The 12,190-nt window shown below is 42.8% G+C and overlaps 3 protein-coding genes across 3 annotated transcripts; 1 reads left to right on the top strand and 2 right to left on the bottom strand.

Moving 5' to 3' along the window:
* Positions 1 to 3,865: 3,865 nt before the first annotated feature.
* BDV38DRAFT_275100 (uncharacterized protein) lies at positions 3,866 to 4,276 on the top strand (the record flags this gene model as incomplete). The annotated part of the gene is made up of 1 exon (XM_032057955.1): positions 3,866 to 4,276. The coding sequence occupies one exon, from the start codon at positions 3,866 to 3,868 to the stop codon at positions 4,274 to 4,276; it is 411 nt and encodes a 136-aa protein (XP_031908476.1).
* A 1,578-nt stretch (positions 4,277 to 5,854) lies between these two features.
* BDV38DRAFT_296997 (amino acid/polyamine transporter I) lies at positions 5,855 to 7,981 on the bottom strand (the record flags this gene model as incomplete). The annotated part of the gene is made up of 7 exons (XM_032063051.1): positions 5,855 to 6,430; positions 6,497 to 6,826; positions 6,896 to 7,293; positions 7,370 to 7,452; positions 7,505 to 7,594; positions 7,650 to 7,675; positions 7,856 to 7,981. The coding sequence occupies 7 exons, from the start codon at positions 7,979 to 7,981 to the stop codon at positions 5,957 to 5,959; spliced, it is 1,527 nt and encodes a 508-aa protein (XP_031908475.1). The 3' UTR covers positions 5,855 to 5,956.
* Positions 7,982 to 11,077: 3,096 nt separating this feature from the next.
* Positions 11,078 to 11,705, bottom strand: BDV38DRAFT_287728 (uncharacterized protein; the record flags this gene model as incomplete). Its single annotated transcript, XM_032060924.1, has 2 exons — positions 11,078 to 11,234; positions 11,293 to 11,705. The coding sequence occupies 2 exons, from the start codon at positions 11,703 to 11,705 to the stop codon at positions 11,078 to 11,080; spliced, it is 570 nt and encodes a 189-aa protein (XP_031908474.1).
* Positions 11,706 to 12,190: the final 485 nt, after the last annotated feature.

Below are 12,190 nucleotides of genomic sequence, written 5' to 3'. Positions count from 1 at the left end.
TGAAAGTATGTCTGTTGGGCTATGTAAAGAAGATGCCCAGCAATATTTAGATGAGCTGTCGCTTTAAGCTAGCAACGTCGACCTGGTCGTGGCTTGCATTAATAGCCCATGCAATGTCACAGTCTCCGGTAATATTCACCAGATCGCCGCTTTGAAGGCGAGATTGGACCACAAAGAAATATTTGCTCAGCAGCTGCCCGTCAACGTTGCATATCATTCTCCCCATATACTGCGCGTGGCAGATCAATATCGGGAGGTCATAAGAGGTCTCGAGTCTGGGACTCCGCTCTCATCCAAGTCAGGAACTGTGATATTCTCGTCGGTAACAGGGAAGTAATTGCTCCCAAGCGAGCTCCTCAATCCGGAGTACTGGGTGCATAATTTGGTGTCGCGGGTTCGCTTCAGGGATGCAGTGGCCGCGCTGGTGGACACAGCCTCTAAACAATCTTATAGAATACTCAACCGGAGTTGCTGCAGCCATTTCTTATTTAATATGTTTCTGGAGATAAGTCCTCACCGAAGTTTACACCGTCCAGTTATGGACACAGTCCGGGAACTGAGAGCCGTTCCCATCAAATACACTTCGCTAATGGTTAGGGGAATTGACGCAACTCTCTCCACCATGTGTCTGCTTGGAGATTTGGTATATTATAGATATCCAGTATGCCTAGACAGAGTAAATCACCTCGAGCAGAATCTGAACCAGCAGCACTATATAGTCCTGACCGATCTACTCAGCTATGTCTTCGATCATTCGCATAAGTACTGGAATGAGTCCCGGCTGAGTGCAAGGTCGCGGCTAGGCGCGGTCGGTAAGCTGGACCTTCTGGGTAAGCCGGTGGTGGACTGGAATCCACTTGAGCCTCGGTGGAAGAACCGTCTTCGCGGGTCCGAAATGCCGTGGATTGAAGATCATCTTGTAAACGGTGTGATGATCTATCCCGGTGCAGGCATGCTTGTCATGGCCATCGAGGCTGCAAATCAGATCACAAAAAAGGCAGCCGGCGTGATAGGGTTCGAAATCTCAGAAGTCCACTTTAAAAAGCCGCTACACATCTCCAAGGAGCCGGAAGGCGTTGAGACGCAGTTGAGTATGCATTTAGCCCAGGATTCTGTCATGCCTCTCAACCAACCATCTGAGTTTCGGCTGTTTTCCTACAGCAACAATGACTGGCAAGAGTGATACCTTGACCGCGAAATAGTCCGTGATATTAGACAATGACCGGTATTAGGATCTAGAAGCTCCAACGCTAGAGAGGTCGTTGTTGGAAAATCTTACACTAAGAATTCCGGTTACTCGTCACTCTCTTCGGCTCCCCGAACAGATGAAAGCATATCGAGTTCCCAGCGGCTCGCGCTGGTGGTCGACAACCCAAGGCATTGACGCCGTTTAAGTTACATTGTTCTAAAAATATACTACATCTTGCCTTAGACCATGCACACATTGCCAATATCAAAATAGGAGTGGGCAGGTCGGGTTGTGGCCTAAATAGTCTTTGTCTATGGTCCTTAATGGTAGTTGCGCTGATTGCATATTACATCCAAATCTATAATCTCCAAGGCTTACGACCTTGTCTCTCTTATATCCAGGTATTCTTCTGAATATCATGGGTGGCCATATTAGTCCTGTATTTACAAGACCTTGGAGTTGGCCCTGATCCCTACATTAGCTAAACTCAATTTATACCATTTGCATGCTCCTTATAGAAAACCAATTTGGAATATCTACTATGGCAAAGTTCTCTACTCATCCGACTGGCCCACGTAAATTAATAAACAACTGGTTATATCGTATTAGCATTCCGCCGCCCGTCACATGCCAGGCAGTCTAAAGCCGTTATGTTGACATGCTGCTCGAGACAGAAAGAATCCCATTACTACACAGCTTAATTGCTTCAGTGTCTACCTGGCTGTTGCTGGCAGGTTATTTAGTCTTTCCAGGGACATTTGTAACCTTGCGTGATTCGCATTTGGTGGAACAAATGGCTAGCAAGAGCCAAACCGGGACCTTGATGGCCCATGCGATTAGTAATCCTCCTCTTCTCGCATTAGCCACAATCTCCTGTACGTTGGGCACAGGAGGTTGTGCGTGGCTATGGTGGAGGTGGCGGTCCAATTATATTTGGCCACCGCAGCGAATATTTCTGTACGGAAACCCTACTCCACATTGATGTATGTTCTTTAAGCTTATATATTGTCACTGAAGACCAGCTCTCTTGCATTCTACTATGGGCTTTGTCAATACTGTTCTCAATGTCTATACGGCTCGGCATGGAACATGGTCTATAATGGCAATGGTATCAACAGCAGTGTCGGGTTCTTTTACAGTCACCACAGCGACTATATATTTAATCATTCAGTGTTTTATTCTTTAGAAAATCAAGCGCGAACATCAATCTGTTGTTGAAGGTATGTCCGTCGGTTTGCCACGACCTGGAAGCTCTGATAAAACAGGTAATTGTGATTCGCGCCGAATTGAAGAACAGCAAGAACATTGAATAAAAACGTTTAGTATTGTGAACCCGTTAGGCGATGGCCTCGGAGATACTACATATGGCATTCAGTTAAGGAATATCTACACTTGTATTGTATGACATTGGCATGATCAAGTTTGTTTAATCTTGAGTATTTTCATCCTTAACTCAAAAACAAGGGTAGAATATATTCTACGCTGATATATACTACGTTACATAAGTACCACAGAGACTACTACAAATAATAACTGATTATATCTGAATATGAAGGCGTTACACAGAAAGAACAAGATAATGAGGATAGAAGAAAGTTTTCTGGCACCGTCAAGAGTTGTTCGTTAGTAACCTTAAATGAGTCAACCGTAGTATTACTACGGTAGAGATTTACCTGCAACATTGGTATATAATAGAATACTGATAGCAAATAGCGCAATATAGCCATCTTGCTGCCTCATACTGTTTCCTATTGAATAGCTGTTTGGCTTGGCGAGTACCACTATATAGAGTATATTCATGTCGTGTTTCATTCTCATACTCTCTGGCAACCTTATCTATAAATAATGTAGAATTAGATTTGTTATTTCACTGTTCCCTTTCTTATAACCCTATATGCTTAAGTAGTTACTTGAAAAGTAGCTACTATCTATATATATGTTCATAGATCATTGCGGATATCGCACACACCTTCAAATACTAATTTTTCATCTTTAGGTTTGCGATAGTCTGGTGAGAGTAGAAATACATATTTACCCAATACTGAGTATCCCACATGCGGCGACTCAGTCTTTTGTACCCTCGGCTGCGCTGCGTTCTGCATCTTCAACGCTACTCCTGATGGTACATAGCAATCAAAAATGAAGCGACTTATACATAGGCTACCATTAAGAACCCATCATAATAATATAAAAGAGTAACAACATTCTCTAAATCCTCCCCCTGCCATAAAACCGTTTCAGGGAAACCCGGCAGATATTGTAGTCTATATCAACTGCATCATGTTGCCTGTCCTTGTGTCACTACTAACTCTTCTTATCTGGAGTGTATCTCCTGTGCTGAGGCAAGTTGACTCTAGAGCACAATCACTCTTAAGATACGATACTAACCAAAATAGCTGTGCTCTGCCAACTTCCTACGTTGGATCACAGGGGAGTGCAGCTCCCGCTGAGCATAATCCCACATCTACGCTTCATGCTGGAAATAACATAGTGAAACCAACCGACAATGTGTCAGTTACAAAGACAGATGATCAACGTGTGCCGCCCCCGGGGCAAGCACACTCTGTGTCAGAAAAGCCTTCCATCTCGGATATCCCCGCTTCGCCTTCGACTTCGACGCTAAACCTACCCCCGTCTCCATCCATGCCGCCACCTTCACAGACAAATAATGAATGGATGTCCAATGCGACGGCTGACGCTATTTTTGCTGATTCCACAGCCACTATACGCTTATTTATCGTCGATGTTGGGACTGAGTTGCCCAAAAAAGGTGGTATCGATATGGAACAATCGCTCTTTCACCCACAGTTCATCAATGCAGCACCCGGTGACATGGTCCTATTTCGGTTCTATGGGGCGTATGCACTTTACAGCTCTGACTTCCCAGACCCCTGCCACGCACCGCGACTAAGCCTGAATGCTGTTCCAACAAGAGATAAGATCCCATCCCACCAGGTTTCGGTCCAGTCCACAAAGCCACTTTGGTTCTCGGCCAGCTTAATCGACAAGCCACACTTGTGTAATAACGAGACTGTTTTTACCGTCAATCCCGGTAATCAGAAGGAAGATTTCTTGGTCCATGCGTGATAAAGTAACCTACCTACTTGTTAAACGTGATGGGGCGAGAAATCAGTTATATTTTCCTTCGAGGGTATACTGAAGGTTGGCCATTATTGATAGGACTGTGCTACAAAAACACAGCCACTCTCGAAATCGGTTTGACTCACATAACCACATTGAAGACGGGAAGCGGGCCAACAAGAATATTCGTTATATATTTCTTGGTCAAGCCATATTCGAGAATGACCGTAACCCTTAGGTAGATAGATATAGTTCCTCAAGAATAATATATTCAACCTGTCTAGTCCTTCCGCTCTTTGGGTGTGGGCTGTGGTTAGACTAATATTTAGCGCGACTAGACGGTACTAGCTCCGATTGCCTCATACTCACAATGAGGCAGTCAGTGAAATTATGCACTTCTATTGATAGATTCAATGTATATGTTGTCTTTCTGCAACCCAGTTTACTTATGGGCGATACAGGGTATTGCTTGCTTACATAGATGTAAACACAAGAGGAGAGCCTGGTAAGATTGTCCATTCATATAAGTGCTATCTAATCGGAAGTCAGAGAATGGGGAGGAGAAAACAGTAACACTGGCACGGTGCGTGTACAAAAGTAAGGACATAAAAAAAATAAAAGTTAGATAATCTGCCTACAGATAGTTAACTAGTTAGTTAACTAGTTAGACTACCTAATTAATCATAAAATCTTTAACTAAATATTATTTTACTGATGATTTTCTTTTAAACCTCAACCATATACCTATGGAACTGCGCTCAGGTAGCTCAGTATCCCTCTATATTATTTACTCTCCATGTGCTTCATGATCCCATTTATTATTCTTGTTCCATTGTCTGCATGTGGATCAACAAGAGTAAAACCAAAATCATTGGAAATCATTGGGAACTTTAACAACTTCTTTTGAGAGTTGAGCGGCAAAGTGAGCCGGCTAGGGTTTTCCGATGCGCCTCTGTAGGAGCATATATTTGACGTTGAAGTGGAAAGACTAGTTATACTCTTGGTATTAGGTAACCTTTGAATCAAAACGCAGTTGAGCCGTCTGATTTGACGTTGGTATTCCAGTACATCAACCATTTTATCTGTATTTCGACTTATTCTGTAGCATAGATTTATGGGTTAAGTTCAACATCACCGCTACACTCAATGTAGACTATGAGATTGCCCAAGGCATTTGCGCCAGGGGAGTCTTGCTTGGTATAGCCTATCGCTCATAGAAACAGAGATACGAGCTATATTATCCCCTACATTATCCCACACACAGAGGATGAAACATCTATATGAGTTACTTCACTACACTACGTTGCCAAAATGGTGTCCCGGTGTTGTATATTTGTTTTAATACTATTGATCTTCTAGTCTATAAATAGATGAAATTATCTTTAGTAGCCGATATTAAGTGATATGATTGGTGTAAAACCATTTACTTAACTATATATGGACTAGCGGGTTCAGGGAGTCAGAAACAGAGTGTACAACGCCCAGACACTTTTTTGCAACTTAGTGTACAGTAAGTGTATAAGCAGAGTATTGCTGCACTATATTAATGCTAGTCAAAGGTAGAAGAGATAGAAATATTGAATATCTATACTTAGGTAGAAGCAGTTAACATCCAAAAGATAAGACGTGCAATGACTCAATGGCCAACTGAGGTGCATGTCATGAGCAGCCCATCAATGCACACGTTTAACAAACTTCCACCACAGGTCCATTGAAAGTGCCCTTCGCATAGGTAATGTAGTACAGAATGCCGAAGAGAATCGTTCCTCCAGTAGGTGCGATAGCCCAGTTCATTGACGACACGTTGACATATACATCTGAAGGCCAAAAGCTGAATATAACAGCAATAATCAGGTAGCATACCGTAAAAGTGTTAGTCGTGATACCCCATTTGTCTGGAATATGAAATGGTCCCCAAGAAAGGGGAGCGCCAGTTGTGTTAACCACGACCGTTGTCTCGCCATAAGGTCGAATTCCGCCTGAAAGGCGGTGGTAAAGTAGCAGCCCAGTGGCTATGAGATATGAAGAGAAAAGAGAGCTGACAGTCAATGACACCACAGCATCGAGAACAGCTTCAGACCACAGGATTATTAAAGATAGCAAGAGGGCAACGAAAACAATAGCCGCGATGGAATAAAAAGGTATTTTTCTGGAGTCCACCTGAAGCTTTATTATCAGTACCAAACAACCAACGTATACATCATAAACAAGCCTACATATACTTACCTTGCTGAGAAGTATCCACCAAGGAGTACCACGGTCTCGAGAGAAGGACCATACCATCCGTGAGGCTGCCGCCAGATTCCCAGATGCCGTAGCAACTCCTGAGATAGGCACTATCGAAGCCATAGCTATGCTACCCGGGATTGACCCTGTCGCATCGAGGAATATCTGAATATACGGATACCCTATAGGAGAGTTGAGGACATGATCAACATCCCGTAGATTGAACAGGGTAACCAAAAGTATGCCGAAGCCCAGCGATCCATTCAGTACAATACTCATCATGATAGACCGCGGTATGGTCACCGTGGCATTTCTGGTTTCCTCGGTCATCTGCAGAAATTCCCATCCAGCATTAGCTCTAAAGTCAACAGAGAGCGGAATGAATCACTAGCTACTCACATGAATAGCAGCATCACACCCTGTGAATGCAAAATTACTGCCCAGCATCCCAACGAAGAGAGATAATCCAAGACTCGGCCAACCGCCCTTGTTATTGAAGCTCCCAAATACCTCATTTGCGGATACATGGTCACCTAGATATGAGAGTGGTATTAGGATGACGAAAAACCCTGCAATATGCAAGATCAGGACAAATCCCTCAAATTTAGGCAAAAGTCTCCCAGTTCCAATATTTATAAACATCGCAAAGGCAACGTAAGCCCAGTAAAGAAGCATTACCTGGTATGGTTGAGGCTTGAACGAAGTGTGTGTTATAGTAACAAACCCCATGATCTGGGAGCTTGCCATATATACACCTGAAGCAAATGCTCCTAGCCAACCCAATATTACCAACCACGCTAATGATTTAATAAGTCTTTTTGCAGAGCATATATATAGATGTACAGGCAACGAGCACCGTGTCAGCTTACTCACCTGTTATAAAGCTAAGGAATTTATGGCACCATCGTGGCGCTAAAATTGCGACCCAATGATACTGACCACCAGAGGTCGGTGCCCTGCACACCTATTAGGCCTCAGGCAGCCGAGGAAAACGGAAAGGTAGCCTACATAGACACCAGCTCGGATAGTGTAGCAAGGGTGCAAAGGGTGCTGAACCACACAAAGAGGTAAGTATAGACTGCACCTCCGGATCCACCACTATAAATACTGTGTTAGACTGAGTGCTGCAAATCCTTGCTAGATGGAGAGTAACACTTTTGCAACGGTAGAACAAATGTGCTAAAAGTGTCAGTAGACTTCCATAAATATGGTGGCGTATACTTACGAGAGAACACCTTCCCAAGTCGCCAGGACAGTACAACTAAATCCTAATATAGATAGAAATCCGAATCTCCGCTACCATTATTAGTGACTGCTATATCCGCAGAATATGAATTTCATACGCTCTGGGTCTCGTACCTGTAAACTAGGCAACTTGCCAACACGTGCTAGTTCTCCATTGTCCTTCGCGTGGATTGAAGATGCCTCTTGTCCTGGTTCCGGAAGCGTTATGTGATCTTCGCACTCATATTGCTGCTTATCCATAGTAGCCCACGTGTCTATCAGTGGAATGAGTTCTATGATTCTATTGTATATACTGAATAAGTTGAAGGTCTTCGGGTCTAAAGCGGAAGGGGATATCAGGAGCGATCCGGTTAAAATATTCCTGAACAAGCAGCACAGGATGTAAACTGACAAAGGTTGTCTCATACTTGCAAATAGGACGGACTAATGACGCAGGGTACAAGTGATCTACCAAGTTAGAGTTTTGGAGTGTACGTATAGAGATCTTTAACGGAATGTTTCGGATACGGATAAATTACAAGCAAGGAGTATTATCACTATCATCATTCTTGACCCACTGAGACATTAAGAAAAATGACTACTCTGGAGACTGCCTTTGTGGCGCACCAGGCCCACTATCATTACGGAGCAGTTAACCACAAGAACCAGAAACACCTCCTTTGCGTGGCAGGGTGCGAAAAGGTCGTGCTGATCAGTGTGGGCGTGTTCATATATCATTTCCTTGACGGCTCTAGCCAGCTGCATACAAAATATAATAGGACCACCCTTGGCCCAGTGGTGCTGATAGTCCCACTCGTAGTCATTTAAGCGAACTGCTCGACAGGGTCTAACACAAATCTTGTCGAACTCTACCTCTGTATTGCCACGGTGGGTCGAACAGTTCCACTCATAATCATAAGGAGCCCTGCCTCAGTGCTGTGTAATTCTCAAGCTTGGGATCTACGTCCCATGCTTTCAGGTGGGGCTCTAATGAGCCTCCTGCTGTTTCCGGCGATCATTGAGTCACTGACTGGTGAAGAAGTCTAGGGATGTCTCCACCCTGTCGATCACCTTTAACCTGATTGGGAAGAATAAAAAAGTCGTCAAAAACATGAAGGTTTCATGCAACGGGTATGTTAATTAATTTCCTACTCAATGTTGGTTGGTTTTCAGAACGCCAGAATGTTAATCTACATCGTACAATAGACCCAGATTCGGATGCCAAGCAATTGTTTATCTCCACATTAGCCCTTCGAAGTCCCTTCGCATAAGATCAGATGGTCTAGTATGAAGGTTAAGCTGGTGAGTGTTTGAAGTCAAAGTACCCTAGTTTGTTTCTTAAACTTTAGATAGACACGGAGTACATCGTGATCAAGTAAGATCTTAGCAATAGTATAATATAGTGAAGAAATTGCACAATAAGTATATTTAAATATCTGGGCGAATGGTATCCCCTTACATTCTTTGATATTCCATTTTTCTTCATTATCACTGGATGACAATGGTATTTCTCACAAGCAGCAGCCAAGCGCCGATCCTCACAATTATAGCATCTATTCTATTAATATTTGAGACCATAGCAGTCTTGTCACGTGTGGGGACAAAGTACTGGATAATACGCCGCGTGAGTATGGATGATTGGATGATTATCGCTGCCCTGGTAAGTTCATATTTATGTAAGCTTCTCGAGGGGATCTAATACGAGTATATTTGGATTTTTAAGGTATTCAACATTGCACACACGACGAGCATAGCAATAGCAGCAGACAATGGCTATGGAGACCAAAGCTTGCTTCCGCCTCAGCTCCTTTTGATCGAAAAGGTGCGGGGCCCATTATTAGTTAGGTATAGGAATAGAGACACTGACTGGAGGTCAAATAGGCTGTCTATATCGCGAAACTAACCATGATTGGAACGTTATACTTCTCAAAGATGAGTACTGCTATGTTTATACTACTTCTACGTGGTTACAACTTAAGAGGTGGATTTCCTTTCCTTGCTACTCTTACAAGCTGGGCTTTTTCATCCCTTCTTGTTACAGCATTCCAATGTAGTATTCCGCACCCCTGGGACCCTGCTTCCGAAAGGTGCATTGACATGGTATGCAAAGTGGCATGATTCTGATCAAGTCGATCAAGAAATTCGAGTTGGGCTGATTCTCCTTTCCAGCGAGCTTGGGAGGTCTCTTTTACCTCAGTGAATATAGTAACAGAAGTAGCTCTCATTCTTTGGCCCGCGTTTATGGTGTGTCGAATTCAAATGCGGCTACAAAAAAAAGCTATTGTTATTGGATGCTTTGCATTACGGGCTCTGTATGTCTCCCTGCATTCTTATCGATACGCTGCCATTCTCACTGATTATTTAGGATAATACTCTCCGCTGTCTTAGAAGCAATCTTTCGAATTAAGACAGTTAAGGGCATCCAGGGCTTTATTCTTCATCCGTTTCCGGTTGGTGTCTGCACTGAGGTACTACTTTTTACTGCTATTGTTGCGCCCTGCGTACCACATCTCAAGCCTGTGATGGAAAGCCTACAGTCAGGAGGCTTTAGACTCTATCAGTGCCCCATGAAGCAAAGTGGGCAATCTGATGAAATTGCACTAATTAATGTGTGACTCATATAACCATATTTCATTCCCTCAGAACCCCTCTCTCTTTGTGTACCTATTCCGGTGGCCATCTACCAGTTTCGAAGTATTCACGATCCCCTTAGCTTTATTAAATAATACTAGTTTTATAATAAGTGTAGGCTTTACTAGTACCTATAGTAGGGTCAAGAAACAGTACAATATTAACATAATAGTGGTTCTTCTTTCAGTGCTTCTTAATATATATGTACCAGGCAATACACAAAATAGGGATAGCGTATCACCAGTAGTACTGCGACACCGGCCCACTACTACTTAGTTTACTGCAACAAAAAATTTAGGTCAATAAGCAGTTTCTATCATCAGTAGCGCTACATCTGTATTGCTTCTGGCCACGTGGATTGATATTTATTCCTCCGTATACTCTAATATCAGAATTAAAAGATCATATTCACTTCCTTACAAATGCCCTTTATTATTGCCTATTTAAGCAGTAATTAGATTATTTAAGCCACTTTAGTAATTATATCTATTACTGACCATGCAGCAGGTATATAAGGCTTACACTAAAACCTATATTTTATCAAATATCAATCTGACCAGAGACACAAAAATAAAATAACCTGGCGCTAAGCATTCAGACAAGCAAAGTTTTAGAATTTAATTTTGATGTACTCCCAAGTTCTAAGAACATGTTATTCGGGCTGCAGGATATTATGAAAACAGTTATAAATAGTTTTATTTTGACAAGTATAGACCTGTATGACCACTAAAGTCCCTTACCATAGAAAATTGGACGAATTGCCATTGAGCTGGTGGAGCGTTGGAAGATCTCCTCTCTTCCCATATGCCAACTGAGTTGTTCCGCTTTTTCCCAATGTATACCCACCATTGACGCTACTGGTGACCACATCTGAAGTCGAAAACTGCCAATAATTATTAGTAGACTATAATTGCCTTCCGGACCATGATTCTTGGACCTACCTCTGGTACCAATAAGCTACCCCATTATAGATTTCTTCATTTTTATTTTTAACAGATTTGAAGAGGGGTAACGGTGTCAGTGGCACTATAGCATTTCGCCGCGATGGGGCTAGCTCTGCAGCCGGGTTCTCTGGCGGTCGGGGTTTATCAGCAGCAATTTGGCTGGGTACAATGTGAGGTTCGTCAGTCAAATTGGCAGTGGGAGAGGTTTCACTAGACATCTGCTTTCGCAGAGGCAATATGCAGCTGTCGCCCGTTGTTGTGCCTTTTTGCTTAGGATCGTTACCCTCTTGTATCGCATTAGGTGAAGATGGTTCACTTAGGGCCATTGAAGAGACAGATCCAATTTCTTCTGTCTCCGCCGGTACTGGCTCGGGTGTAGACGGTTGTGGAGGAAGTGATGTTCTGTACATGGCACTTAGTACAGCTTGGGTGGTTGATTTATTGAGTGAGAAGTGTACTATTTCTATAGTGACATTGGTAAAGATAATGAATAGTAATAGAGAGATCTTGGATGGGCTTTTATAGTTCTACGGTTATCAATACCTAAATTAATTAAACAAAGTCTGTACCAAATCAAGCTTACTTGTGGAGGCTATAGTCCAGGGGCCCATGGTTCTATTATCGTGCAATTAGTATGTATTACAGCAAACTTCGAATAGATGGAGACTCTCGCATAAACCTAAACCTTGTATTAGATATATAATTACTTGATCGAAAGTCTAGTCTACTTGGACTGGTTGTACCTTTATTTAGACATATTTATACTGGTACAAGGGTGCTACACAGAATCTAGTATTAGCGCCAACTCGAAAGTTATTTAAAGAGTTTTCGGCTATGTACTCCGTAACAATATCTGATTTATATGATAAGAAGACTGCCCAGTGGCCAGTTGTGG

Source organism: Aspergillus pseudotamarii (assembly GCF_009193445.1).
Source record: "Aspergillus pseudotamarii strain CBS 117625 unplaced genomic scaffold BDV38scaffold_83, whole genome shotgun sequence".
Taxonomy (NCBI): Eukaryota; Fungi; Ascomycota; class Eurotiomycetes; order Eurotiales; family Aspergillaceae; genus Aspergillus; species Aspergillus pseudotamarii.
Note: the sequence above shows the minus strand (reverse complement) of the source record. Positions and strands in the feature narration are given on the sequence as shown.